General features: G+C 48.7%; 9 protein-coding genes across 20 annotated transcripts; 4 read left to right on the forward strand and 5 right to left on the reverse strand.

The window, feature by feature from the left end:
- Positions 1 to 11: 11 nt before the first annotated feature.
- FOIG_06198 (ubiquitin-conjugating enzyme E2 H) lies at positions 12 to 3,433 on the reverse strand. 9 transcript variants are annotated; one of them, XM_031205199.1, is made up of 6 exons: positions 2,450 to 3,424; positions 2,302 to 2,397; positions 2,157 to 2,253; positions 1,994 to 2,108; positions 1,763 to 1,944; positions 12 to 1,714 (listed from the first exon to the last, which is right to left on the reverse strand). In XM_031205199.1, the coding sequence occupies exons 2-6, from the start codon at positions 2,308 to 2,310 to the stop codon at positions 1,578 to 1,580; spliced, it is 540 nt and encodes a 179-aa protein (XP_031065448.1). In that variant the 5' UTR covers positions 2,311 to 2,397; positions 2,450 to 3,424; the 3' UTR covers positions 12 to 1,577. The 9 variants fall into 9 exon arrangements, with proteins under 9 accessions (XP_031065448.1, XP_031065452.1, XP_031065446.1 ...); XM_031205203.1 differs by having other exon boundaries at positions 1,994 to 2,253; positions 2,450 to 3,433; XM_031205197.1 differs by having other exon boundaries at positions 12 to 1,944.
- On the forward strand, positions 74 to 1,259 carry FOIG_06199 (uncharacterized protein). Its single transcript, XM_031205205.1, has one exon. It carries the CDS (start codon positions 127 to 129, stop codon positions 1,165 to 1,167), a length of 1,041 nt encoding a protein of 346 aa, XP_031065454.1. The 5' UTR covers positions 74 to 126; the 3' UTR covers positions 1,168 to 1,259.
- Positions 3,434 to 3,902: 469 nt separating the features above from the next.
- Positions 3,903 to 5,494, forward strand: FOIG_06200 (3-methyl-2-oxobutanoate hydroxymethyltransferase). Its single transcript, XM_031205206.1, has 2 exons — positions 3,903 to 4,623; positions 4,672 to 5,494. The coding sequence occupies exons 1-2, from the start codon at positions 4,198 to 4,200 to the stop codon at positions 5,281 to 5,283; spliced, it is 1,038 nt and encodes a 345-aa protein (XP_031065455.1). The 5' UTR covers positions 3,903 to 4,197; the 3' UTR covers positions 5,284 to 5,494.
- FOIG_06201 (autophagy-like protein 12) lies at positions 3,921 to 6,093 on the reverse strand. The gene is made up of 2 exons (XM_031205207.1): positions 5,588 to 6,093; positions 3,921 to 5,515 (listed from the first exon to the last, which is right to left on the reverse strand). Exons 1-2 carry the CDS (start codon positions 5,999 to 6,001, stop codon positions 5,453 to 5,455), a joined length of 477 nt encoding a protein of 158 aa, XP_031065456.1. The 5' UTR covers positions 6,002 to 6,093; the 3' UTR covers positions 3,921 to 5,452.
- A 232-nt stretch (positions 6,094 to 6,325) lies between these two features.
- FOIG_06202 (phenylalanine ammonia-lyase) lies at positions 6,326 to 9,147 on the reverse strand. Its single transcript, XM_031205208.1, has 2 exons — positions 8,907 to 9,147; positions 6,326 to 8,857 (listed from the first exon to the last, which is right to left on the reverse strand). Exon 2 carries the CDS (start codon positions 8,671 to 8,673, stop codon positions 6,424 to 6,426), a length of 2,250 nt encoding a protein of 749 aa, XP_031065457.1. The 5' UTR covers positions 8,674 to 8,857; positions 8,907 to 9,147; the 3' UTR covers positions 6,326 to 6,423.
- Positions 9,148 to 9,318: 171 nt separating this feature from the next.
- On the reverse strand, positions 9,319 to 12,489 carry FOIG_06203 (uncharacterized protein). Its single transcript, XM_031205209.1, has 3 exons — positions 11,554 to 12,489; positions 10,177 to 11,505; positions 9,319 to 10,126 (listed from the first exon to the last, which is right to left on the reverse strand). Exons 1-3 carry the CDS (start codon positions 12,025 to 12,027, stop codon positions 9,995 to 9,997), a joined length of 1,935 nt encoding a protein of 644 aa, XP_031065458.1. The 5' UTR covers positions 12,028 to 12,489; the 3' UTR covers positions 9,319 to 9,994.
- Positions 12,490 to 12,870: 381 nt separating this feature from the next.
- On the reverse strand, positions 12,871 to 18,403 carry FOIG_06204 (uncharacterized protein). 4 transcript variants are annotated; one of them, XM_031205211.1, is made up of 4 exons: positions 16,525 to 18,341; positions 15,617 to 16,475; positions 15,110 to 15,560; positions 12,871 to 15,042 (listed from the first exon to the last, which is right to left on the reverse strand). In XM_031205211.1, exons 1-3 carry the CDS (start codon positions 16,986 to 16,988, stop codon positions 15,369 to 15,371), a joined length of 1,515 nt encoding a protein of 504 aa, XP_031065460.1. In that variant the 5' UTR covers positions 16,989 to 18,341; the 3' UTR covers positions 12,871 to 15,042; positions 15,110 to 15,368. The 4 variants fall into 4 exon arrangements, with proteins under 4 accessions (XP_031065460.1, XP_031065459.1, XP_031065461.1 ...); XM_031205210.1 differs by having other exon boundaries at positions 12,871 to 15,560; positions 16,525 to 18,403; XM_031205212.1 differs by having other exon boundaries at positions 12,871 to 16,475.
- Positions 12,920 to 14,923, forward strand: FOIG_06205 (xaa-Pro aminopeptidase). The gene is made up of 2 exons (XM_031205214.1): positions 12,920 to 13,149; positions 13,203 to 14,923. Exon 2 carries the CDS (start codon positions 13,222 to 13,224, stop codon positions 14,731 to 14,733), a length of 1,512 nt encoding a protein of 503 aa, XP_031065463.1. The 5' UTR covers positions 12,920 to 13,149; positions 13,203 to 13,221; the 3' UTR covers positions 14,734 to 14,923.
- A 3,381-nt stretch (positions 18,404 to 21,784) lies between the features above and the next one.
- Positions 21,785 to 23,858, forward strand: FOIG_06206 (uncharacterized protein; the record flags this gene model as incomplete). The annotated part of the gene is made up of 7 exons (XM_031205215.1): positions 21,785 to 22,154; positions 22,203 to 22,709; positions 22,759 to 22,976; positions 23,024 to 23,245; positions 23,293 to 23,349; positions 23,396 to 23,669; positions 23,713 to 23,858. Exons 1-7 carry the CDS (start codon positions 22,046 to 22,048, stop codon positions 23,856 to 23,858), a joined length of 1,533 nt encoding a protein of 510 aa, XP_031065464.1. The 5' UTR covers positions 21,785 to 22,045.
- Positions 23,859 to 24,245: the final 387 nt, after the last annotated feature.

Genomic DNA, 24,245 nt, shown 5'->3' on the forward strand with positions numbered 1-24,245 from the left:
CCCCCACTGAAAGGTGACGTACCTACCACTATAACATCACCCCTCCATCCACCATCCATCTCTCTCAACACCAAATCTTCCCCCCTCCACCTACCAAAGGCCACGAGCCTCAAAACCACCACAAAGATGCAGGGCTTCAACATGGGCCGCTACGTCCCGCCCGAAGTAGAAGGCACCACATCCGGCAACCGTCTTCACAACAAACACCCGCTCGGCGCACGCGCCTCAAAGCCTGGCTCCCTCACCGTCCGCTTCGAGCTTCCCTTCGCCGTCTGGTGCAACAGCTGTCCCAAGCCCACGATAATCGGCCAAGGCGTTCGCTTCAACGCCGCGAAGCGCCGCGTGGGGAGTTATTTCTCAACGCCGATTTGGAGTTTCAAGTTTCGTCATGCGGATTGCGGAGGCGAGATTGAGATTCGCACGGATCCGAAGAATACGGCGTATGTTGTCACGGAGGGCGGTGCGAAGAGGGATACGGGGGAAGATGTGCAGCGCGAAGGGGATGCTGTTATCATGACGGATCAGGAGAGGGAGGCGTTGAGAAAGAATGCATTTTCGAGTTTGGAAAAGACTATTGAGGATAGGGAGCAGCTCAAACGCGCGACGCTACGGATAGACGATCTTCTTGAGGCATCTGCGAAACATTGGGATGATCCGTATACGCAGAATCAGAAGCTACGGAAGGCATTCAGGGCAGGGCGCAAAGAGCGGGAGCGCGATGCTGCGGCTACAGGGGATCTTCAAGATCGCATGAGTCTTGGCATAGATATTGTTCCTGGGACAGAGGAAGATGCTCGCCGTGCGGCTCTTGTCGACTTTGGACCTGTGGTTGATGATGGCAGAGATCGAGCATTGTCGAAGCCCTTATTTCAAACCAAAGGGAGCAAGAAGAAACCATTGGACCCGAAAGGCGGAGGCAAGCTGAAGGCTGACAAGGAGGCTTCGAAACGTAAAGATGCGTTGGTGTCGGAACTTATGGGCAACACTAGGGCCTCCAAGGATCCTTTCCTGATCGGCAAACGACATGAGACGAAAGGACCGGCCAGACTGCCAGGTGTGAAGCGGAAGAGATCACCACAAGAAGTAGAGTCACGGAATTTGGAGCCACCATCCAAGGCGCAGGCGCCTGCTTCGCCAGCAGGCCTGGTTGACTACGACTCCGATTAAGCATTTTACTATAGGCACTGGTTCTTTAGAATAATAATAGATATGATACCCGGGCTCAGCCCAATTTATTGATTTAATATTCAAAGTCTTGTCCCTCTGCTGTGCATCGTTGGCAGAGAACGAAAGGCCAACCTATCCAAACTGCCTTCGAGGTCCTGACGGCCAGGTCTGTCACCAGCAATCATGACATCCAGTTGCGGCTATTTCGTTCGACCGCCCTCCGATGAGCACAAGCGAAGCTTTGTATGCAACATGCCAAACTAATGCCAAGAAACAAATTCGATCCGAGTCCAAGCCTGCGCGAGGTTACTGCAACTCCGTCCAATGATAGCCCTAAATCCGTGCCTCGGTCCCATGACGCCATATGTGAATCGAAACGCTCGCCCAATTTAATGCGCTTGTAGAAGGGCTTATACATCATCCATCTGTCCCGCAGGCTCGTCATCGTCGTCCCCGAAACTGGCAACTGAGGAGAGTTCGTCATCGTCTTCGCTTTCGGCTCCGGCTTCGTCTGCTGCATCTTTGGAAGCATATTTCTGGACATATTCTGCTTTCATGAGTATCATGTCTGTTTCAAGGGTCCATGCACACACACCTTTGACCTTGGCATCATAGCTCTTTGGTTCTCTGATCAACAAGGCCGCCGCCTCACCGTTGAGGGGGTCGGTAGGGTTGGGGTATCGCAGGAGTTGAGGAAGGAAAACCTCGAAAATGTTGATCATATCAAACATGGGCGACCAAGTCTGGTTAATAACATCGAGACAGACCGAACCGGACCTGAACCATTAGCCATAGTTCAAATCAGACGGAGGTATAGGTTTCGTACAGCTCGTCGATATTGGGGTGGAAGATGCGGTTGACAAAGCCAATGCTGGGGGACTTGTAAGGGTAGGTGTCGGGAAGCTCGACATGAACCTTCCACATTCCGCCCTCAAATGGAGCTTCGTAATGTCAGTTCTTATTCGGACGATGCGCTTCGGTAAACATACTCTCAGCTGGTCCTTTGAAGCGAACAAAGAACTCTTGCCTAAGAGGATCGGTCAGGAAATAGGTCGGAGTCGGTGAAAGTGGAATTGGAAGCTTACACTATTTCATGTTAGCAAAGTCGACGTTGGTATTAAAGTCAAGTCTTACTGTTGTCATTGACAAGTGTAACTTCGTAGTCACTCATAAGCCTATTGGTGTCAGTGTCATCATAGAAACGGTAGCTTATATTGAGTCCCATACATCCTGTAATCATGTTAGCAATACAACAAGCGACAGGGCAGAGACGACAACGCACTTCATGACCTTGTTGACGATTAGTGTTAGTCACAGTTCCGTCACAGTCTCGGAAGACGGTAGAACTCACATCAGTCTCGATTCTGCGGCGTGGGCTACTCATGATGGCAGTTGATGTTGTTTCCGAATGTGGGGTTATGAAGGTATCCAAAGAGCTCCGGGGCCGGCGCGATAGGCGATACTCGAGAGGAAGACGTTAAGAAGAGGCAGAAGAACTGAAGTTTGTGTGTGAAATAGTCTGCAGTTGAAAGATGTTGGTTGGGAATAGCTAAAATATTGCTAGAGGCAGGGGAAGATGAAGTTGAGTCAAGCAAGCGCAAGATGGATAATGGGTGTATCCTTCCCGGGGGTGCCAAGTCACGAGGATATGATGTGTACGAGCGTGATAAGCCGCTGCAAACGCAACACGGCAGGTGCCGGCTGCTCCTTCAGGGTGTTAGTGCTATCGATAAGGCACTAATCTGCCGCAATGGGGAGATCGACATAGCACGTCACGAGCATAACACAGCATGAAACAACGATCTAGACTGAAACGATGCAACTCAGTTGAGTCATCCTTTTCCTTTGCATCAAGTTTTAGAGGCCTCAATTTCCAATAAAGGTGACACATTCTGAGTTAAGCTTTGAGCTTGTTTCTTTGGTGCAATTATCAGATGCCGAGCCTCTGCTTAACAATCAGTTTCTTCAATCTTTTATACATACCCTTGAATACATTGAGTATCGTTGATTAAAACTAGCTCTCAATCAATTTGAGGATATTCAACAGGAAGCAAACAGTGATGGTAGGTTAACGCATATGGATACCTACATTTCGATGCATATTCGCGTAGCAACACAGACCAAATAGAGTTGTAGGACCGGCTGGAACCATTATCGCGGCGGTAACCTAGGAATAATCATAAAGCGGCTTTATACATAGTCGTTGCGGTTGGGAAAACATTATGTGACAAGACATACAGATACTTGCCGGGTTACTACTTATTATGGATATTATGTCCCTCGGTTCTCGCATGCGTATTCGGATCTAGGTACTTTCATCACAACTTCATGAGGCCCCCTCCATTTCCAAATCCTCGGTACAAGTACCCAGCCAGCCTCAATCAAAGCCGTTACACTTCCCCCACTACACCTCCATCTCGGCATAGCCAGTAACAACCTCGGCTTCCGAATACATTCAAAGACTTTTTGTAACTTTCCGTGACCTCAGTATTTCACAGTATAAACTGCATTCCAGCATGATTCGGGGTATAATTCAGTAGCCCAGAATGTACATGTAAATGAAATGGCGGCTCAACATTAAAGAATCTTCGGTCGTTCGGCCATTCGCATGCCCTGAAAGGACTAGTCTAAATTAAATTTCACTTCCAGAACCCCAAAAAGTTACTCCGTGGGGCGCAGACCAGGGGTGCTGAGAAAAAACACCAAGATACTCAAATATACAACGTAGGGTTCATCATGGTTCAGACATGAATAAAACCTTTGCTTTCCCCGACTTTCTGACTAGATCGCAACTCTAACTGTCATAAACGAAACAGCATTAGCTAAGATACTTCTTTCATAATTTTTCCCCTTTCAAAAAGGATCACTATAGACTTCTTGAGCCACTGTCTCTGTCGGTCTGAGATCTGCCTGCAAGTACCTCAAGTTTCTGTCACTCCCAACTTGACCTGACAAAGCACGCGACACCTTATCTTCGCCTCAACCCACTCTACTAACACTTCCCTTCACTCCTATCTTCTCCCCTGCCTCATGTCATCTCTTATCAATCCTACCATGAGGTCATGTGCCTCTCTCCTATCCCGGGTGTCCGTCCCGTCCACTCGGCCGGCATCCCGGACCCTCGGCCGAGCCATTCGGCCCCTCATCATCGGAGGTGCGGCGCAAACCCGGTACAGCTCTCACTCTCCCATGGGTGCACCTCCGGCCGTTCAACGTAAGAAGGTCACTGTCGGAACTCTTCGTTCCATGCACCGCAAGGGTGATCCCATCACCGTCATGACAGCTCATGACTTCCCCAGTGGTCATGTCGCTGACCATGCTGGTATGGACATCATCCTTGTGGGAGACAGTCTCGCCATGGTAGCACTTGGTATGGAGGATACGAGTGAGATTATCTTGGAAGAGATGCTTTTACATTGTCGGTCTGTTGCGAGAGCGACAAAGTCGGCTTTCACTGTAAGACCCCTGTCTTTCTATATGCAAGTAATAAACTAATCCCAGTAGGTTGGAGATCTACCCATGGGCACATATGAGATTAGTCCTGACCAGGCTCTTGCTACTGCTATCCGTTTCATCAAGGAAGGCCGTGTCCAGGGTGTCAAGCTTGAAGGTGGTAAGGAGATGGCCCCTACTATCAAGAAGATTACCACCGCTGGCATTCCTGTTCTTGGCCACATTGGCTTGACCCCTCAGCGACAAAACGCACTTGGTGGCTTCCGTGTCCAGGGCAAGACAAGTAGTGGTGCAATGAGCATTCTTGAAGATGCCCTTGCTCTTCAAGAAGCTGGTTGTTTTGCCATGGTTGTTGAGGCAGTTCCTGCTGAGGTGGCCGCGCTCATTACTGAAAAGCTCTCCATTCCCACCATCGGTATTGGCGCTGGCAACGGTACCTCGGGCCAAGTCCTGGTACAAGTAGATATGATTGGAAACTTCCCTCCCGGTCGATTTCTGCCCAAATTTGTAAAGAAGTATGGCGATGTCTGGGGCGAGAGCTTGAGAGCCATCGAGGCGTATCGGGATGAAGTCAAGTCGCGCCAATATCCTGCTCCTGAGCACACATATCCCATTTCGGCGGAGGAACTTGAGAACTTTACTAAGGCGGTGAAGGATTCCTAGAGATGAGATGATGATACCCCAGAAGTAGTTCCATGATGTTTTGGAGAGGCAAGCATGTCGAATTCGTGTGTCGCAGCGCAGTCATAGAGGTCGCATAGCTCGGAGTTTGGGTTGAGTAGATGTCATAGCCTTTCGTATATCCAGATAGAAGAATTCAGCCTTTTTAGCATCATCCGAAAGCAGGAGTGAGAGAGTAGGCAACCACAAGTTGACCGTGGGCATTTTTAAAGCACTGGATATGTCAGTTTCCGTGACCTGACAGCTTGGTAATCCATCATAGGCCTTGTGATAGGCTAAGACTCACCTGATGTAGGTTACCCACAACCTCGTCCAAAGACGGCGCAAAGGCACTGTTGACGTACAAGAAGACACTGTCTGTCTCTTTGCACCTCAGCTTCTTCCTGAGATATCTCACAACCTCTTCAAAGCGCCTTGTCGCGCTAATCTTGCACACATCTTGCGCCAACGACGGAGCAGACCCCACGGGCTTAAATCGCACTACAACCTTGTCTGCCTTGAAGGCTCCAGCAGTTGCAAGTGCGGCGCTCGCATCCCGTGGTAGATCAGCCAGCACCACTGAGGCGGACATAGTGAGTGGTAAGTTTGGAGATGCAGCGCCGCTGCCCGGTCCTTCACTATCGGCGAGAGGCATGGGTGAGGCGTTGGAGGGTGATGGAGATGATGAGGGCATCCATTCTGGTGGCGGGTTGTCTGACATTTTGAAGAATTTGTACTTTTGAGAGTGGAGACTTCTCGGCTTTGTGAGTGAATGTTGAAATGTGTTGGTGTTGAAAGCCAAGGTACATAGCCGTCTCTGTAAGTAACTCAGTTGTGAAACTGTCGCCTAACGTAAGGTTGCTTATGACAGCACAGTGTTACTTTTAAGCACTGTGCATGACACTGGCATGTAAGCCTCATCATGACTCCTCAATCAAATACTGCGGTGCCTCATCACCCTGACAATCCCATTCTCTCTCTATCCCTCTCTCTTTTTCTTTCTTTTTTTTCTTGTTCTTACAAACAAGATATAAACTCTGTTCGGTTTTGATTTTATCGTATATACCACACCACGTTAACAATGATGAGCTGAGATTGTATTGTCTAAACTAGGTACATTCGAAGCCTTTATTTTACATCTTTTCAGTCAGTCATTCCTGAGCAGAGTTTTTTTTTATTCCAAATGGCCCTCTTAAATTCAGTTTGCTTTCTGTCGGTCCCCCATTCGGTTTGCCTCAGATCCTGACAGAGCTTCTCGTACTCTTCAACTGTCCGGGGTGCTGAACGTTCAGTCTCGATGCTCCCCATGATAACGTCCATCATATTGCCTCTGACGCTCTCATACACCATGCTCACCCAACTACCAATAGTCTTCTTGCCCTCAGTTGGAAGGCCTTTGTGTACGTTGTATAGGGGATCATCATCAAGACCACATTGTGTCGGGACTTCCAACTTGGATCGAACCCAAGTATACAACGGAGCGGTTCCATCACCTAGTTTGGTAGCCACGTCGACAGAGCGTATTGCCATGTTAGGATAGAAGATGGAAGAAGCAGTATCCACGACTGCTTTGTGGAACTGGCCACGGAATACTGCAAGACTGGATATCGGACAATCGATCTTCTCGGCAGTCAGGAATTGCGTAACGGGTGCCATTACAGCATCGACGGTGGGTATAATACGATCCTTCCAGCAACCGATATTGTGGTCAAACCACTCCCGCTCGACGACAGCGAAAACAACCTTACCGATTCTCTCGATAGCGGCGTCTTCCAGGCCAAATGCATGGAATGGTCCGTTGCCAGTCTTGTTCAATAGCACTTTTTCACGAAGCGTGTCCAGGAAAAGCCGATGTGTCGCCCGAAGCTCGACTGCTTGGCATGAAACGTAAATGTGACAAGCACACATATGCGCGACAAGATCGGCAGCCTCCAAGGTTCGTCGAGCTGAAAGCAGAGCAAGTGAATTGATGCCCTGGTTATGCATCTCAGCTGACATAACGTGAGACGAGACCGGGTGAGCCAGGGCAGCTAACTCGGACATGTATGCAGACATGTTTACGTCAATGCCCTTCATGGTGAAATTCTCCTTGTCGCTAATGTTGAGATTGGCTTCAAGGCCATTGTTAGTCGAGGGGTTGATCATCTCGCTGACCTGAGAGAAGACCATGCGTCCAATCATCTGGAGAGCAAGTCGTGTCTTGTCCATGGCAGAAGTTACAGCAACAGCCTGGAAGTTCCCTCCTGAATACACATCGCCAACCACTTTTCCATCTTTCTCCGATGCGTCGATTAAGGGGTTATCCGAAGTCGAATTGAGTTCCACCGAAATTTGTTTCTGGGCAAGCAGGAGGTCCTCTAGATAAGGACCAATCCATTGGGGACTCGTGCGAGTAGAATATCGATCTTGCCAAAGGCCATCGCCAGTTCTCTTGCGGTCCTCCAATCCAACGACGAACTCTGACCCTTGTAGAAAGCTTCTTATGTTGGCAGCTGCCTCAATCTGGCCAGGGTGTGGTCGTACAGCATGGATAAAAGGAATTGTCCACTCAACGTTGCCACCCATGGCCTCGGATGCAAATGCTGTCAATACCTGAGCAAGCACAGCCAGCTGTTGCGCATCATAGAGGACCAGACTGGCAACAGATACAGATGGAGCAGTTCCATTGATAAGACCGAGAGCTTCTTTTGGCCCAAGACCGCTTGGTGAGAGGCCGCTAGCCCGTAGAGCTTCATCTGAAGGCATCACCTTGGCTGACGACCCTTTACCAACTTGAACGAAAATATCCGGGTTTCCAGTGACCGCTCCAGCGATGTAAGATAAAGGCATGAGATCACCAGACGCCGAAATAGTACCTCGAATAGGAACCATAGGGGTAATATCGTGGTGAAGCAGTTTGATCAATCTCTCCAATACTTCCAGTCGAACAGCGCTTTGTCCACGCATATTCTGGTTCGCCCGAGTAAGTATAGCTCCTCGAACCCATTCAGGGGGCATGATGTGAGACGGCTCTCTTTCAGAGTTGCCGCCAGGGTTTTTGTCGGTGGACATGATAATGGCACTCTGTGTATGTTGAAGAGAGCCAATTTGGTTCTCCAACCATTCGTCAGTTCGAACATCTGCACTTCCTCCAAAACCTGTATTGACACCATATACTACGTATTTGTGTGACAAGTACTCAGCTAGTGCGTCAACACTCAGAGCGATGCGGCGAGCGAGCTCCTCGTCTTTGCTGATCTCAGGCTTGATACCATGACGAGCGGCTGCGACTAGAGAAGCAATGTCGAGATTGTTACCATCGAGAATGATCTTCTCTTTGCCGTTCTTCAAGTCTCGTAGTTGTTTCCAAATATCCAGTGTTGACTCGGCATGAGCCGAGATTTTGAGGTTCATCGTGAGATATGCTGGAGTTGGTGCAAACAAAGCTTGAGGAGTGTTGGCAGAGAGTAAGAGTGAAGATTCAATGGTCGCACGAAGCTTTTCTGGTAAGATATTTCACCTCTCAGTCAAGTTTTCTCCCAGCTCTGATGTTGTCAGTGAGAGTGATTCACCTCAAGTAAGCGGCGACGTCCAGCACCTGTAAAAGTCAGAAGACTAGTTAAGTGCAATGACCTTGTACTCCTCACCACCAATTTCAATTTCTAATATCTTTTCTCACTTGAGATGCACCGATTGCGGCCTTAGAGTTAAAGATTTCAAGTAAATGAGCCAAGTATCACACAGTTCAGACTTGTCCAAGCTTGGCAGGTCCAATTTGAACATGTGATAGAGGTCCTCGCGGGCTTACAATAGAAAAGGTTTGCGCTCGCAACAGTGAGAATTGAAAAAGAAGAGGAAACTTAATGTGGTCTCAGCCGAAAATCGGTGAGAGACAAAAGAAACACATACGTAAAGTTTCATAGTGTGCATCTGCCAATCAACTACTGCAGGCTGAAAACGCCACATAGTTAAGGGGTTCACTTGAGATGGAACTCATGCAAGACACTTGTCTATGACAGAAATAACCAATGATTCACTCACATTTATGCTTAAGCAGCTCACCTTCACTGTGCATCATGCCACAAGGGCCGTACTTTGTTCAAGTATTCATGTTACATAACATGTAGGTACATATACATGTCCTAAAAACATATCTACATCAGACCTTTCTGGTCATCGTCGTAAAGCAGTCGCTGTTGCTTTTTGCGATATAATTCTTCCGCTCCGATGCCCTGCCCTGGTTCACCTTTGTACAACCCTTCATCAAACCCATCTCAGCCATTTGCCCTGACCATGCCTCTCGAAATGGACCGCGACGAAACGCCCCAAAAATCAGTTACCATGTATGCAGTCCAATCAGAACAAATGAGATGGCCGACTAGACCGTGAGATAATGTGCCAAAAACCATGCCGCTCTGCGCCGTCGCATGCAGTTCATGCTTATAAGGTAAAAGGAGAAAGCGATAGTAAAGAAGACGGGGACATCTTAAACCGAAAGACTGTCTGGTAATGCCGCCATTAAGCGCAAGGCTAACCAAACTCATGAGGTATCTTTGATGTTTGTACACTGCGTGCTGTGGGAATTTGAACCGAAATGCGCAAAATGAACTTCGTGAAGAGTTTGTTTCGTGGGATGCCAGTAACATAGTCCATGAGCTGCGGACCATGACAAGGCCTGAGATGATGGTGATGCGATGTTGAAAAGATTTATGTCGTATTATTTTATGAATGGTCGCTACCAGACTTCCTCCTCGTCAGAACCGGATGCGTACTTAGGCATCCTCTTGATTTGTGACAGGAGAGAATCAAGCTCAGTCCAGTTTTCGTCGTTTTCAGCAAACTTCCGGTGTTTGCGAGATAGAATGTGCTACAAAAGTTAGTTTTTACAGGCATACTCTGGAAAAAGACATCACATACCTCGTCAAAATCGCGGAACTTGTCCTGACAGTTCTCGCAATAACCAGGCTTGAGGTCCCGCTTACTCTTAAGAGGTTGCGACTGTGTCCTCCGCTCAGTCTTTTGAGCATCCTCTTCTTGCACCTCAGCAGGTCGCGAAGTGTGTCGGCCCATCGTTGTTGATCTGCTAGATGCAACGTCCATTGAAACCTCAGCAAGACGGCGCGAGCTCACGTCAAAGGAAGCAGGGGCAGCCTTCTGCAACACCTTGCGCTGCAGGCCATGAACCTCTTTACTGGTTCCAGCCTTCGCTCCATTGATACCAGATGTCGAAGAGACCATCTGCGATCGAATGGCTGAGGTAATGTTAGAAGGCTGCACTCCAGATGCCACAGGCTCGCCAGCAAAAAGCCGGCCAGCGGCAGCACGGCTTGTGAAGGCGTTCTGAGGTCGGGCATCCACTGCTTTCGACATGGCCGCCCTGGCGGGGTTGAAGATATCAGTAGGCGTCGCAGCACGGGCTCTGCTCTGACCATCCTCCATCTCAGCAATGGTTCGCTTTCCTGTCACCGGCTTGGGCATTGGGACCTGAGGAGGCTTGAGAACAGGGGCAGCTTCCTCACGCTTGGCAAGGCGTGCCTTTTCCTGCTCTCGTTGTCTTCGATGATCCTTTTCAGGCACATCGTGGTCCTCCACAAACGGGCATCGACCGTTTCCAACACTTCGGAACTGAGGCCACTCACCATCTGCCTTATTAGCAACCTTGGGGTACTCTCGAACCATGATGGGCTTGTTCTTCTCGTCCATATCCCATACATAAATGTGAGGTCCCTTGAAATAGCATAATTCACGATGAACAGCAGAAGGATCACGATCAGATGGTCCGTTTAGGCGTTCATTGTGCAACAGCTGGAGCAGGTTAGGCTCCCTCGAAGCACCATAATTACCGCGAGTGGCTGTTGATCTTGAACCGTACGTGCTGTGGCTTGTCTCTGCCTCAAGCAAGACTGCAAGCATGTTTTGGAACTTGTCCAGTGTCCAGATCTTCTTGCCCATCTCACGAGCTTTGTACAGCACATCATTGTTCTTTGATCCTCGGGTTCGCTTTAAAGGGTCATCAAGCTGCTGCGACCTTGAAGGTGCATTGCGGAACTCGGACAGTAGCTTTCTTCGAGCTTCGGTATTACGGTTCAATAAAGATGGATTAATGGTCTGAGGCTGTTCTTCGGACTCGTTGTGCTCGCCATGGTGTCCTTGGTTCTGGTCTTGATGCGCCTCTTGTCTTTCAGGTGGAATTGTTCGAGTGGTGACGACATGGGTAACGTCAATGGAGAAGAAGGGTTCTTGTCTCTGAAGCAAGGTCAGTGGGGCCCATCAAAGCTTTCGAGATTAACATACAGCACCAAGATAGTTGACCCTCTTTGTTAGTCTAGCACGAACATCATCGGGTATACTCTCGAAATAGAAGACCATTTTAGGAAACTTGGCACGATGATGCTTCTTCCATGCTTCCTTCTCAGTGTCGGCCTCACGGGAAACATTTGTCGGAGCAGCCCTTGAGGTTCTTTCCTTAGTAGAAGGACGCGTAGCGCCACGTTGAACCAGAACCTGAGTCTTGGTGGACCGGGTTGGTGATCGAACCGGACGCTGCACGCCATTATCGAGTACCTGCTTCTTTAGAGGCGGCGGCTGGCCATAGGTTTCTTCACGCTGAACGGTAGCATATGAACGCTTCTGCTTTGCATATCCAGCCAGAGCGGAAGCACCTCTCAGAGGCGAATTGGCAACGTTGGGGTTGTTCGTTAACGGGCCCCGTCTCGAAGACATGGCCGATATGGGACCAGGCGTTGGTGATAAAGATATCGTTGCCATATAAAGCCCGTGAACTGCTCTGGGGAGGAGAGACCAGAGCAGAGGGCGTTTAAGCAAAACGACAAAAGTCGAGAAGGAACGTCAAGGATGACGTGACGAGATTTGAGCTGTTATTGGTGGTGGTCGATCGTGGTGGCAGATGGACGGGTAGTGGTAGTAACGAGGACGGTAGTGGAGGGGCTGGGAGGATGAGACTTGTGACAGCACGCGACGCGGAGCCTGACACGTCAAAGCGACTAGACAGAGACAATGAGGCAACAAAGAGAGGTAATAGATGCTATTGACACATCAAAGCTCGCGGAGATGGCAAAGATGTAGAAGGAAAAGAAGTCAACAACAAACGCAGTCAAATGATGAGCGAGCAACAAATCGGCCGTTATGTTGTTTTGGTAGGTACTGAACCTTTTCCTAGGCCTGGTGCTTTGAATGGAGGGAAACGAGCCAAGTGAGGGACAGACTCCATCGAATTTGATGACTGAGCAAAGCAAAGCAAAGCAGGCCGTGGTGTTAGAGTCGCGCTTGGCACAACAGCACTATACCGCTCCTGGGCCAGTTCAGCGACTAGCAGGGCCTTCTGGGAGGGGCCGCCGGGGGCCCTGTACCCCCAGTGAAGGCCTTCTGTGGCCTGCTGAACGTCCACTGCGAGAAAAACACCTCTTCGCACGGGCCAGTCGCCCAAAAGCCACCCAGCAACCAGAGGCACTACAGCCAGAAACGGGAAATTGGGAGAGACGAGACCAGACAACAAAATTTCAGCCTCGTACCGGAGACGGGGAATTCACGCGAGACATGAGAGGAAACAATAACAAAGAGTCAAGACATGAACGCTTAATTGTGTTTTTTGTTTTAATTAATCGACTTTGTAACGCACAAGAGGAATGAAAAGGTAATTGCATAATTAGCTCACATAGTCTATGCATAGAAAAGACATCACTCTAACTGACCCTGGTGCGTCTCCCGCATTGAAACATCCACCTATCCAATCTCGTCTTGAGCCTCACACTTTTCCGCTGTCTCGCAACTAGCCTCGGTCCATCCTTGTCATAATTTTGGTCTGGCGTCATCACCGAGATCTTTGAGGTCTCTGACGCAAATTGGCCGTGTACGAGGGGTTCAATTGATGTAAGAGCTCCAAGTTCCACTAACGAAGTTCAACCGACTAAACTCATTCTCAGATCATCTTTGATCCTCAAGATGAAGCTCCCTCGAGCTCCATTACGGAGCTTTGAGCATCGTCTGCCCCCCCAAGCTCGGTCGGTGAGAAGCATATCAACAATATCTAGTCCTACAAGGACGACAGCCTGCCGAGCTCTACCATCAAATACACCGGACAGCCGTCGGGCGTACGCCGTTGTCTCCGCCGCCGACCTCCGATTCGGACAGCCAGTCTACGAAACACATCCTCATATCCTACAACCAAACGAAATCACACAAGGGATCACAGCGCAAGAATATGCTGATCGCCGAGCTCTCCTCGCACAGTCGATGACAGAGGGCAGTATTGCCGTTCTGCATGCTGCATCTCTCCAGTACAAGTCTGGTGCTGTCTTTCACCAATATCGACAAGAGTCCAACTTTCTATACCTTACAGGATGGATGGAAGAAAATGCCATTGCGGTGATTGAAAAGACTGGTCCTGAGTATGGTGACTACATATTCCGTATGTTTGTCAAGCCCAAAAATGCTCGTGAGGAGCAATGGAATGGTTATCGCAATGGTGTGGATGCTGCAAGAGATATCTTCAACGCCGATGAAGCATATACGATAAACGAGGCAGAGCAATTGCTTCCCAAGATTCTCAAATCAGCCAAACTCATATATGCAGACTCACCACCCTCAAAGGGTAGTGTTGCTTCGACAGCTAATTGGCTTTGGGGGCTCATCTCAGGGCGAGAATCTCGACCCTCCCGAACTCCGCTCTACTCAGTCATGAACAAACTTCGGGTGGTCAAGAGTGAAGCAGAGGTCGCTAATATGCGTATTGCTGGTCAAATTTCGGGTCGTGTCATCACAGATGCAATGCGCCGACCATGGAAACGTGAGAAGGACTTGCATTGGTTCCTTGACTACCAATTCGCCGTCAATGGCTGCGAAGGCCCGGCATATATCCCCGTGGTGGCTGGCGGTGAGCGCGCAAACTGCATTCACTACACGGTGAATAACAGCACGTTCAAAGAGGACGAATTTATTCTCATTGACGCAGGCGGCGAGTATGGCACCTACATTACTGACATATCTCGCACTTGGCCAGCTTCTGGCCGCTTCACCCCTGCTCAGCGCGACCTATACCAGGCCGTCCTCAACGTGCAGCGATCCAGTGTGTCACTCTGCAGGGAAAGCTCCAAGCTCTCACTAGAGGACATTCACAACGTTACCGCGAGGGGTCTTGTTGACCAACTACGAGGCATCGGGTTCAACGTCAACATGGCCAACATTGACCAGCTGTTTCCCCACCACGTTGGTCACTACATCGGCCTTGACGTGCATGACTGCCCTGGCTACAGCCGTCGCGAGACTCTTCGCAAGGGTCACTGCGTTACCATAGAGCCGGGTGTTTACGTCCCCCATGATGACCGATGGCCGGCCGCCTTCCAGGGTATGGGTGTCCGAATCGAGGACAGCGTATGCGTAGACGACGACTCACCCTACATTCTGTCCACTGAAGCCGTCAAAGAGATTGACGATATCGAAGCGCTGCGATCATGACATGTACTACTTTAACTGTGACATACTCATATAGACCTGGACCTAGACGTCTGAAATAAAGTGTATAGTAAATAGGATCAATACGACTGTGACGGTCGTTGTGTTACTCTTCACGACCCACTCGAAATTCTGTTGCTAGGCCTACAATTGATGTTATTGCAGCTCAGTCTTGAAAACAAAAGAAAACCGCGCGTGGTTCATGACTAGGATCATGAATGGGTCAAGCCACAACCGCTGCAGGTGAAATTAAATGCATGTAAGAAATCATACATACACACATAACCCGCCGCTGATCTTTGTTTATTAGATCTGGGTTTTGTTTAGCTATTTCCATGCAGAGATCTGATCTTTGTTGTGACAATAATCATCAACATACAGGGTAATATCTCGCGGTAGCAAAATGAGCTCCGCAAGCTGCTATGGAGACAGACCCCAGCCTCGGCTAGTCATCATGGCAGTAATCCCAAACCGGATCCGGTATGATATGACAAACAAGTCACAGCGTGTTCAGTTGTGCATCGAGACTGGCCAATGAATGATGCATAATTAGGATGAGCAGTGTATGCTGCGCGATTCATCTCTGGGGTATATTTATACACAATCCCAAGAGTCCTTGGGACAAAATCATGTCTATTCTAGCAGAAACCTCTTGGATCGAAGAGTGTCCGGCTGTGGTTCGGCATCAAGAACGGCTGACGAGCCGAGGCACTGAGAAGCTGCTCAAATGCCTGTAGACGCCTGGCCAACTCTTGATGTTCCTTCATGATGGACCGATTGCGCCTTTCTAAGTACTGAATATATTCGGTTGCCTTTGTTAAAACAGTGCCCTGTATCATGTCAGTCATCATGTCCGTAATTAGTGTTGATGGGAATCACCACTGACCTTGCTCACTTTGGGCGCTCGCTGTGAGTTTTCACCCTCTTCAATTCCGTCTTCTGGTATCGAATGGAGGGCAGGTACAGCATCGCGAAGCTCGGCGATCTTGTCCTTAAGATTTGTTCGATACTTTCGCTCAATATCATTATGGGCTGTTCGATCTCCTGGTTTGAGTTTATCTTTGCCCTTTATATCGGATGTAGCGGTGTTGGTGCGCGAAAGTCCTGGCCTAGCAGAACTCAAACCTGTCTCGCTCGATGCCTCTGTCTTGACGTCTTGGTTCCTCGATGGAGCCTTCGAGCTATTGGCTGGCGTAGGCGTTTGTTTTTGGCTGCGGTCCCCTGTTGGTGTTCCCAACAGAGAGTCGATGCTGCTATTAAACTCGGGTGGGAGTCCTGTACCAAGACCAGCTCCAAATCCTAAACCAAATCCACTCGCGGGCATGTAGCTGGCTGGTGTCCGACCAGTATTCATCGCGATAGCAAGAAGTCTCCTCTGCTCATCGTTGCTCAAAACCTGATTATTGCCCATACCCGACATGGTCTGCCCGAACCCCGCGTTCATGGCTGTTGCAGTATTGCCTAGCCCAAAGTCTGGTTCCATGCGTAGACCCGGCTCTGGCTTTTCCCAACTGAGCGGTGTCGAGTACAGGCCTTCTCGAGGAGGTACCTCTGGAGGCGGCATAGTCTCGATTTTTGATAGGTGTTCCTCCAGACTCATTGAGTCAAGTCCTTCTTCATCATCATCAGATAGAGCATTGTCTAAAGCATTGTCGTCAAAGTATTCGGCACCCTGAAATGGAGGAGCAGTTGCATATATGCCAGTGCCAAGTCCTGGTGTCGTTGAGCTTCCTCCGTAACCCGGTCTTTGTCGTTGATCAGTTTTCTGATTATGGATATATGGCTTAAACATACCGGTAATGAGTATTTGTGTTATTGGTCATGGGATCGAAACGTTTCGAAAAGTCAATTTCATAACTTCCTGTCCTTTCATTTTCCTCGTCGTCAAAACGGATCCAGTAGTCCAAAGATTCCAGCGCAGAATCGGTATCAACCTTTGTGCGCTTCCTTTCATGGGCATCTCGCTTCCGTTGTTGATTGCCCCGTGGGGGTCTTCGAGTAGGTAGTATGGTCTTGTTTGAGCTGGTATACGGTGACGGCATCGGAGCCTGGGTGAATGACATATCAGAGGCTGCAGTTGACTGGTAATCGTAGGACGGTCCCCCCTGGTTGCCAGATGCTCCCATGTCACCCTCTAAGCCTGTCGGTCTCCATGGCGAAGGTTCATGTTGCTGTTGAGATGTGTCGTTGTTCTGATCCACGTGATTCAGCGTCTGGTTGTTGGGCACCGCGAAAAAGTTAAGAAGATTAGGATCCATTGCTAACACGGCATCCCGGCCTGCGAGGCCGTGTTCGTCGTCCGGGAAGGGAGGTCTCGTGTGAGCAACCCGTACAGGGTTTGAGCCAGCTCAATTGGCGATGGCTACTTCGATTGGAAAACGGGGGTAATTAGGTTCAACAGTGGTTACAAGAACAGATAGGCCACTCGATAAAGTGTGACAATCACAAAGCTGTCGCAACGGAATTGAGGGGTCGATCTGTCAAAGCATATGACAGTGGGTCCAGCCGTGATGGAGGGTAAGAATTGATGATGCTTATGATGATGACAACCTCGCGAAAGGGATAAGATAGCACGGAAATAAGTTGAAGTGTATCGATTGAGATTCAGCGAAGTGAGGATAAGATGAGCTCGGTAAAGACGGCTAGGTGGGGTGTTGTTGAGATTGAGGCCAGATCCAGGTGCTTAAAGGAATAAGAAAGCGGGTGATGGGGTTGAAGAGCTGCGGAAAGATGAATTGCAGTATATGACAGCACTGCAAGATGGGTCGACAGCGAAAGCGACAGCCAAGGCGTACGGGCCAAGGAGGAGATTGATTCGTTGTCGGTTTGCTGTAGATTTGATGAGGTCGAGCTTTGACTAAAGCGTGGCGGAAGCTTGCGGTTTAAGGTATGTGCTTGTGGGCGGGTATGGCTTCTAGCCACAGTGCAGTAACGTATGTCAAGGCTCTCAGTAAGTTGAATTTAACGCTCAGTTCTCGCAAAATGAGATCGGGCGCAAACAGGAACAACAAAATGGATCGGTCGCCAGATGTTGGTTGAGGGAGTGAAGGGTTTTACGGAGAAGCAGAGTATCAGTCGATAGGATGAGCGGACACATGCGGCTCCCAATTCGTTGGTTGGGATTGGAAAGCCCAGGCCTAAGTTAGACGGGGAACAGGACTGGGAGTCAATCCTGAGACTTGCTTTCTTGCTTGGGGAGGAGACTGGACTTGTCTTGGACTGGCTGGATAGGTCGGACGGATAATCAAGAGGGAAAAAAAGGCCGGATTGGGGTCTTGTGAGTTGTCGTATTCGCCGCAGTCAAAAAGATTGGGTTCTTTAGGGGTCCGATTGACTCGACTTGCGATCGAGTCACTGGTTCTGGACGACAACGTTGGGGGATGGGGTTTTCTCACAAAGCCCATTCTATGACTGGTGATATTCTCCAAGCATCTCCTTCTCAACTATTTTTCTCTTACCCTCTCTCTTCTGCAAGCGAGTCGGCGGGACGGGGGTGCGTAAGAGCAAGAGCAGATTTCTCTCCCACTGCCGGTCGACGTCGTGATGTTTGTTGCCCGTAATGGCGTGACTTTTGCCTCGAAAAGGTCCAACTTGTGCGGTTCCAACTCCAGGGGCCCTTGAAGACCCCCGGGAGTCCTGGACCGCTGGCGTAGCAAAAATTGGACGACATCGTATGATGAGCAAGGCTGAGGAGGGGAATTGTACGATGGCCAAGCCTCTCATCCATTGGCTGCTGACTCGTGCTGAGCCGATGTCACTGCTGCCATTGGCAGCCGGATATTATTGCCGGCTGTCATTCGCTCTTGTTTGAGAGTCGGAGAATGTAAAAAGCTTCAAGGTTTGTTTCTATTCGTTAGTGGAATGTTTTAGGCCCAAAACGGGCCTATCTTTATCTGCTTCAACCTGCAATCTGATTCATGAATCACGTGGCAGACAATACTATCTCTATTGAGAAGCCCATGATTCCCGCTTCTCAGCTGTCACTCTCGCTCACTAACAGTCAATAACCCACTAACAAGCGGCTTACGGAGAGCTGGGGGTCTTGGCAACGGTTTCTCCTTCAAGTCCTTCAGCCTCGTGCTAGTGACAAGCGATGGCTTCTAGGCTCAGCTGGTAGGCTCTAGCTCCCCATCCAGACCACTCAAGAAGCTCAGGAGGCTCACTGTGGGTGGGGGCATCTTATGATCCTTGCCTGTCTCATTCATGGGAAACCTTCATGTCTGTGTTGCTCTCCTCACAAGTTTCCTTTTCTAGGATATCCATGAAAACGATGAACATCGCAAAGGATAAGCCTATATGAAGCTGCACGCACGAGCAAGTTAAGAGATACCCGTTCGATGAACTGCATCTGTGCTGCTGTCAATGCCGTCATTTCAAACCTAATGGTGCGGCTGCTTTCGAGCTGGCGGCTTTTAACATCCGTACCTGACCGGATTTTAGGTTTAGGGTATCCAATTAGTGGCCAATGCTCCTAGCTCAACCTTCACTACGACCCTGTAGATGGGGTTTTACTCTTTGAAGTCATTGATAGATGTCTATTTTTGTCAAACACTGAGCCCACCATATGGCCTTACATCAAATTCGAATAATCAGCTTGTAGGTTTTGTACAGCTCCCATGAGCAATATTTCCTTGTATATCCTACCGGATATGATGGAGTGTTTCATCCACAAGATGTGTAGCTTGACTAAATGATGAATCACAATGTTTTTACCAAGGTTCTGTTTGGTCATTGGAAAAAGAGCATTTGTTCAAGTACTATCACCTAATGGCAGCAGGATAAAAAACACCACGAATCAAATTGTTAACTGACTGCTGTCATGTTGGCTCACTCGGGAGTGTAAGTCACATCCTGGTCGTTTTAAAGCATCGCGAACAAACCCAATGGCTTATCTACCCTCATCCTCTATGCTGTCCATGATCATGCCGCAACTTAAGTGTCTCTTGTGCCATTATAGACCGCTCCTCCATCAAGTCATATATCGTTATTTTGGTGTCCATGGTTTTGGGAGTGTTTCCTTTCGTAAACAGTCTGGACATATTTCTTCGTCGTAAACGATGTCGTGAATATGCGAAGGTCCTTTGCATCCATTAAATACTCTCTGACACCAGCGAATATTCAGGAAACCGATATGGCCACAAGCAAACTGCCGATCCACCTGCATACACATGTTGTCTGGTCTAGTCCCACTGGGTGTGTCCGTGTAATATAATGTTCTGACTAGGGTCTAGATTCATTCATGTGTTTTACACAATAACCTGCGACTTGGTAAGTGCTATTATTCTATATGAGAAACGAGCCCAAGCTCTCCAGTGCGCAAATGGCTGATACCTTGCTTCTGTATTCAACGTATTCGTATAATCTTCCTGTTCCAAATCCGTACGTCCGAGAGTTCTAAACTGCTCGGTCGCAGGAATATTCGCACGGCACTCGGGGGCTGTCTAATAACAGCACACACACGGCCGGCTGGGCGAAAACGAGAGGGCGATATCGAGTCGACGTGAAGTTGAAGCCTTCTCGTTCTAGAGTTTCCCTCGAGAGCGGGACGTTGAAAGCGGCCAACGGTCACCGGGGATAAGAAAATGCGAACAAATCAGCGATCGTCAAACAGGAGCACCAATAACAAAGAAGACAAGTAACTGCAGCGCCCTGCCCGTAGGCGCATGCAGCCTGCGTGTATCCAGATCTGATGCAGCTTTCAAGGATACGCGCAAGGGTTTGCTGGTGGGTTTGCGGTTCGGATTGGCCTTTGTGGGAAGCGCTTGGAAACGAATTGAAGCATTTCATAGAACTGATCGCGATCGCGATGTGCCTTGGCTGGCACGCAGCATGACGTTAATTCCAACCTCCAGGCGCACGGGTTGGGTTAATTTAGGGGCCTTTTTTTTCACTGATTGGGCTAAATAGGTGACCTAGCGTATGAAAATTTATTGTGCTTCGATTCCTGCCCCATTGTGTTTTTTTTTGCCCTTTAGAAGAACGCCAAAGAGGCGCCCTGCAAAGGGCGGCTCTGAATGTCGTCACTTCAAGGTCTGGACTCCCTTGCTCGGTGGGGGCCGCCGCGGGAAAAAAAGCATACGATCGACCTTGGCCTTACCGTTGGAGTTATTGATTCAACGGAATTAACTCTCGGATCTTTTGTGGGAATCTTCAACCAATCGGCCAAAGGCTCGAGGCTATTTACCCCTTCTGGGTTGACTCAACCATCATGGGGTCAATATAGTGTATTGAACTCGAATGCTTCTCCGAGGACAAAATGAGGTGATTCTTCTCACCGATCACCTGTGCCCTGGCGCAGTATACTAATGTGATCGACGGGACCGTCTTTTTCTCATGTATGCATGTGTGCCTCTTGTTTGAATCCTTTCGTGATTCAGTTTCAACATGAAAAAGGATATATATCGCCTTTGCCTGAGTAACACAATAAGATCTAGGACATAGCCCGATGGCGCATGATGAGAAGCCTTGGGCGTTAAATCTCGCAGCTAAATCTCCATTCTCTGTTTCTATTCCAATACTGAGCTTTGAGTTAGGCATATAGCTACTCAAGTTGAACATAGCAGGGAACAAAATGTGGTGTATAGAGCCCTTGGCTTAACAATGAATAGAGGATCCAGCGTCAACGGCCCAGATGCGCTCAATACCAAGTTGAGATCTGTTCAGGTTTGAGATTTGTATATGCGTGACGAACGCGAAATCATCATTACATGGTATTGAGCGATCAACCAATACACCCAATATACCTAGATATGTGAATGATCTGGAACAGTACCCCTAACCGCCATCTAACAAATGGAATCTAACTACCTAGGTAAAATACGTCATAAGACAGAAATGCCAGTTTATATACCTTATTGTTTTATGTCTTGATCAGCTTGTGTTCACTGTCAAGAAAATGCATTCAAAGTACGGTTGCATGGTTCAACACCATTGTTCAGATCTCGAAATCAAGCAGCATGTGGAGCCAACGATTTCGACATGACTTATTGTTGGCTCTTAACGGAAAGCGTAGGAGGCCAACCCAAGGTATTTCCTTACCTGCCGTTTTGGCCTTGCGAAAAAGTGCGCTGCTGTGGGAAAGTGCAGGTGCTCTTTTCGAGAGTTAAGCAACGGTTCGTTTGAAGTAGGAGCACACCCGAACGAGTTTCCAACCTCACTTCGGAATTCCGACCACTCTCTACCTAACGCTTAATTTCATTTCTGCACTTTCTCTCTTCAACTTAGTCTTTTCCTTTTCGCGCCACAACATTTTGAGCCTAGCCAACCAACTCACTTCTTTCTACTACTCCTATGTCTCTTATGCTTCTGACTGGCGATGAACATGTCGTCTAAGGCGATGTCCTTTTTCCTTTTGGGGGTGACCTTTCTTACGGTCTTCGCGACAGAGGCGCACTGCTTCTCATGGAGGCCGCGATCTGCGGATGGTATGTTCGAGTGACCGCGCTGGCGCTTTGATGCTAACATCACCACAGTAGGTCATCAGGTTACACTCCAGCACCCAAAACGCAGTAGCGATAACTCCGCCCTGCTCAGCAAACAATCAGAAAAGAGGCTATCCAACGTTTACACTACCGCACTTCAAGAGCTTCAAGACCTGGAGTCTGAACCTCTCTGCCATCGCATTGCTGCACGTCTGCTAGTCAACAACTGTCACCTCCTGGATGGCCAAGACGGCGCCAAGGTCCATATTGATAGCGGGAGAGCAGCTCGAGACTTTGTGGACTCGTATGCAGCAAGCCTTGCTATTTGCGACTTGGAGCGCGGCAGTTTCAGAATTCCTGTATCTTGCTCCAAGTTTCGAGAGTCAACCCTAGCTACCCTTTCTGCTTCACCTATCCCACAAATCCATGTTTCGACCGTTGAGATTGATGAGTGTCTCGAAGGCCTTGCTCAGTCAGATTCGGCTTGGAATACATGGGTGAGCTATCGTCACAAAGCGTTGAGGTTCTGTGATGCCGCAAGGGCAGATCACCAGAAAGGTTAGTGAGCACCCAAGCAAAGAGAAGCCATACTGATCGTTCATAAAAGATGAGAACATCCTCCTTTATCAGAAAATCACTAAAATTCTCGAGAAACTCACCCGTGATATTGAGGCAGACATGGAGGAACGATTCCATTCACTCAATCGAGCCTATACTGCCGCAAGCCAGTCTGTTGAAGACATTGAGCCTCATGTTCGACATCTACGTACAGAGATGGAAAGAGCTAGTCAAATCCTGCGAGACGATTTGGGTCGCGCTGCTCAGGTACATAGCCATTATTTCTTTCTGGGACACACTACTGACATGGACAGGACTCGCGCGATGTCGTGGAAAGTGGCCTCAAAGAAACGAAAGTGCTCCACGATCTTTTAGAGCTTCTTGCTCGCTCAGTTCAAGAGAAGACTGCAGATATCGTTTCATCACAAGAGGTTGCTCTCCAAACAAGCACGAAGCAGTTAAACAACGAGGTCGATATACTTATGGCAGTGCTGAGTGCAGCAATTTCATCTTCTGTTTCCCTTCAAAATCAAGTGGTGAGTCTGCTGATGAATCACTCGAATGTCAAGGTTGACCATTTAAGGAATTGACGGAATCTCGGAATGCAGATATCCTGGAGAAGCAGGTCAAAATCGAACAAGTAGGTACCGGCTCCCATCTTTGAGTATTCTGTTGACCAGCTGAAGGGTATGGGGAAACTCGAAGAACTTGCTGAAGACTTGCTGGTCAAGTACGATAACCATGAATCCCGCCTCGACAAAGCCTTTCGAAAGACCGGCCAGGTCCTGGATATACTTGACGCAACTGCTGCATCTGCCACTGGATTGCAAAGCTCTGTATTCAGCAGTTTCGGGCTTTCAGGAGTTTGGCCGTACATTATTTGCCCATTTTTGTCACTTGCAATGGGATCTTATGGTCTTCAACCTTCCCTTGTGAGAAACATATGGCTCGTCGGGTTTGGTAAGTTTCTGAACTTGTCAAAGACTTTCGCTGATTGTATCAGGCGAGTTGATGGGCATGGTTGTGTCAAAAGCAGATTCTTACAAAGATGCTTTCGGCTTTCCATCGACAGTCGAAACACCTGATTTAACCCTCAACGACACGTTCAATACCTCCCTCGTGGGAGAGAGCATCCTCAAAAGTGTTTAGTGCTTCGTTTTCGACAGCATCCAAGTGAAGGTAAAAGAAAAAATCGGGCTACGTACCCTGGTTGTTTTGGGATTCATTTGATAGCAGGACAGACATGGGACTTATGGACGGGATGGGTGCTTTCAGACTTGGCTCGCATTTATCATGTCTTTTTTTAATTCTCGGGATTCGGGATTTGGGATACGAGCTAGATCACGCATGGGAACATACAGAGGCGGATCAAAAGGATCCTGTGGATTTCGTGGCGCCAGGAGCATATCAGTTTGCTTTAAGCAAAGGAGTCTTGCCAATCAATTTCATGAACCACCACATCATTTACCTTTCCATATCCGGCATCGGAGAATTGATTGCCCTATGAACCAACCTGTATTTACAACAGTTGCTCGT

This window comes from Fusarium odoratissimum, assembly GCF_000260195.1.
Source record: "Fusarium odoratissimum NRRL 54006 unplaced genomic scaffold supercont1.8, whole genome shotgun sequence".
In the NCBI taxonomy this organism is placed as follows: Eukaryota; Fungi; Ascomycota; class Sordariomycetes; order Hypocreales; family Nectriaceae; genus Fusarium; species Fusarium odoratissimum.

What these genes read in the sequence shown, in the direction of transcription:
- FOIG_06199 (XM_031205205.1), top strand. Translation starts at nt 127, where the DNA reads ATGCAGGGCTTCAACATGGGCCGCTACGTCCCGCCCGAAGTAGAAGGC.
- FOIG_06198 (XM_031205197.1), bottom strand. An exon ending in CTTCAAAGGACCAGCTGAGA is followed by an intron (nt 2,109 to 2,156) that starts GTATGTTTACCG and finishes GACATTACGAAG; the next exon opens with CTCCATTTGAGGGCGGAATG. An exon ending in CACCCCAATATCGACGAGCT is followed by an intron (nt 1,945 to 1,993) that starts GTACGAAACCTA and finishes CTAATGGTTCAG; the next exon opens with GTCCGGTTCGGTCTGTCTCG.
- FOIG_06200 (XM_031205206.1), top strand. Translation starts at nt 4,198, where the DNA reads ATGTCATCTCTTATCAATCCTACCATGAGGTCATGTGCCTCTCTCCTA. An exon ending in CGACAAAGTCGGCTTTCACT is followed by an intron (nt 4,624 to 4,671) that starts GTAAGACCCCTG and finishes TAATCCCAGTAG; the next exon opens with GTTGGAGATCTACCCATGGG.
- FOIG_06201 (XM_031205207.1), bottom strand. Translation starts at nt 6,001, where the DNA reads ATGTCAGACAACCCGCCACCAGAATGGATGCCCTCATCATCTCCATCA. An exon ending in TTGTGGGTAACCTACATCAG is followed by an intron (nt 5,516 to 5,587) that starts GTGAGTCTTAGC and finishes TGACATATCCAG; the next exon opens with TGCTTTAAAAATGCCCACGG.
- FOIG_06202 (XM_031205208.1), bottom strand. Translation starts at nt 8,673, where the DNA reads ATGAACCTCAAAATCTCGGCTCATGCCGAGTCAACACTGGATATTTGG.
- FOIG_06203 (XM_031205209.1), bottom strand. Translation starts at nt 12,027, where the DNA reads ATGGCAACGATATCTTTATCACCAACGCCTGGTCCCATATCGGCCATG. An exon ending in GGGTCAACTATCTTGGTGCT is followed by an intron (nt 11,506 to 11,553) that starts GTATGTTAATCT and finishes ACCTTGCTTCAG; the next exon opens with AGACAAGAACCCTTCTTCTC. An exon ending in AGTTCCGCGATTTTGACGAG is followed by an intron (nt 10,127 to 10,176) that starts GTATGTGATGTC and finishes TAACTTTTGTAG; the next exon opens with CACATTCTATCTCGCAAACA.
- FOIG_06205 (XM_031205214.1), top strand. Translation starts at nt 13,222, where the DNA reads ATGAAGCTCCCTCGAGCTCCATTACGGAGCTTTGAGCATCGTCTGCCC.
- FOIG_06204 (XM_031205210.1), bottom strand. Translation starts at nt 16,988, where the DNA reads ATGGATCCTAATCTTCTTAACTTTTTCGCGGTGCCCAACAACCAGACG. An exon ending in AACACAAATACTCATTACCG is followed by an intron (nt 16,476 to 16,524) that starts GTATGTTTAAGC and finishes TCAACGACAAAG; the next exon opens with ACCGGGTTACGGAGGAAGCT. An exon ending in GAGCGCCCAAAGTGAGCAAG is followed by an intron (nt 15,561 to 15,616) that starts GTCAGTGGTGAT and finishes GACATGATACAG; the next exon opens with GGCACTGTTTTAACAAAGGC.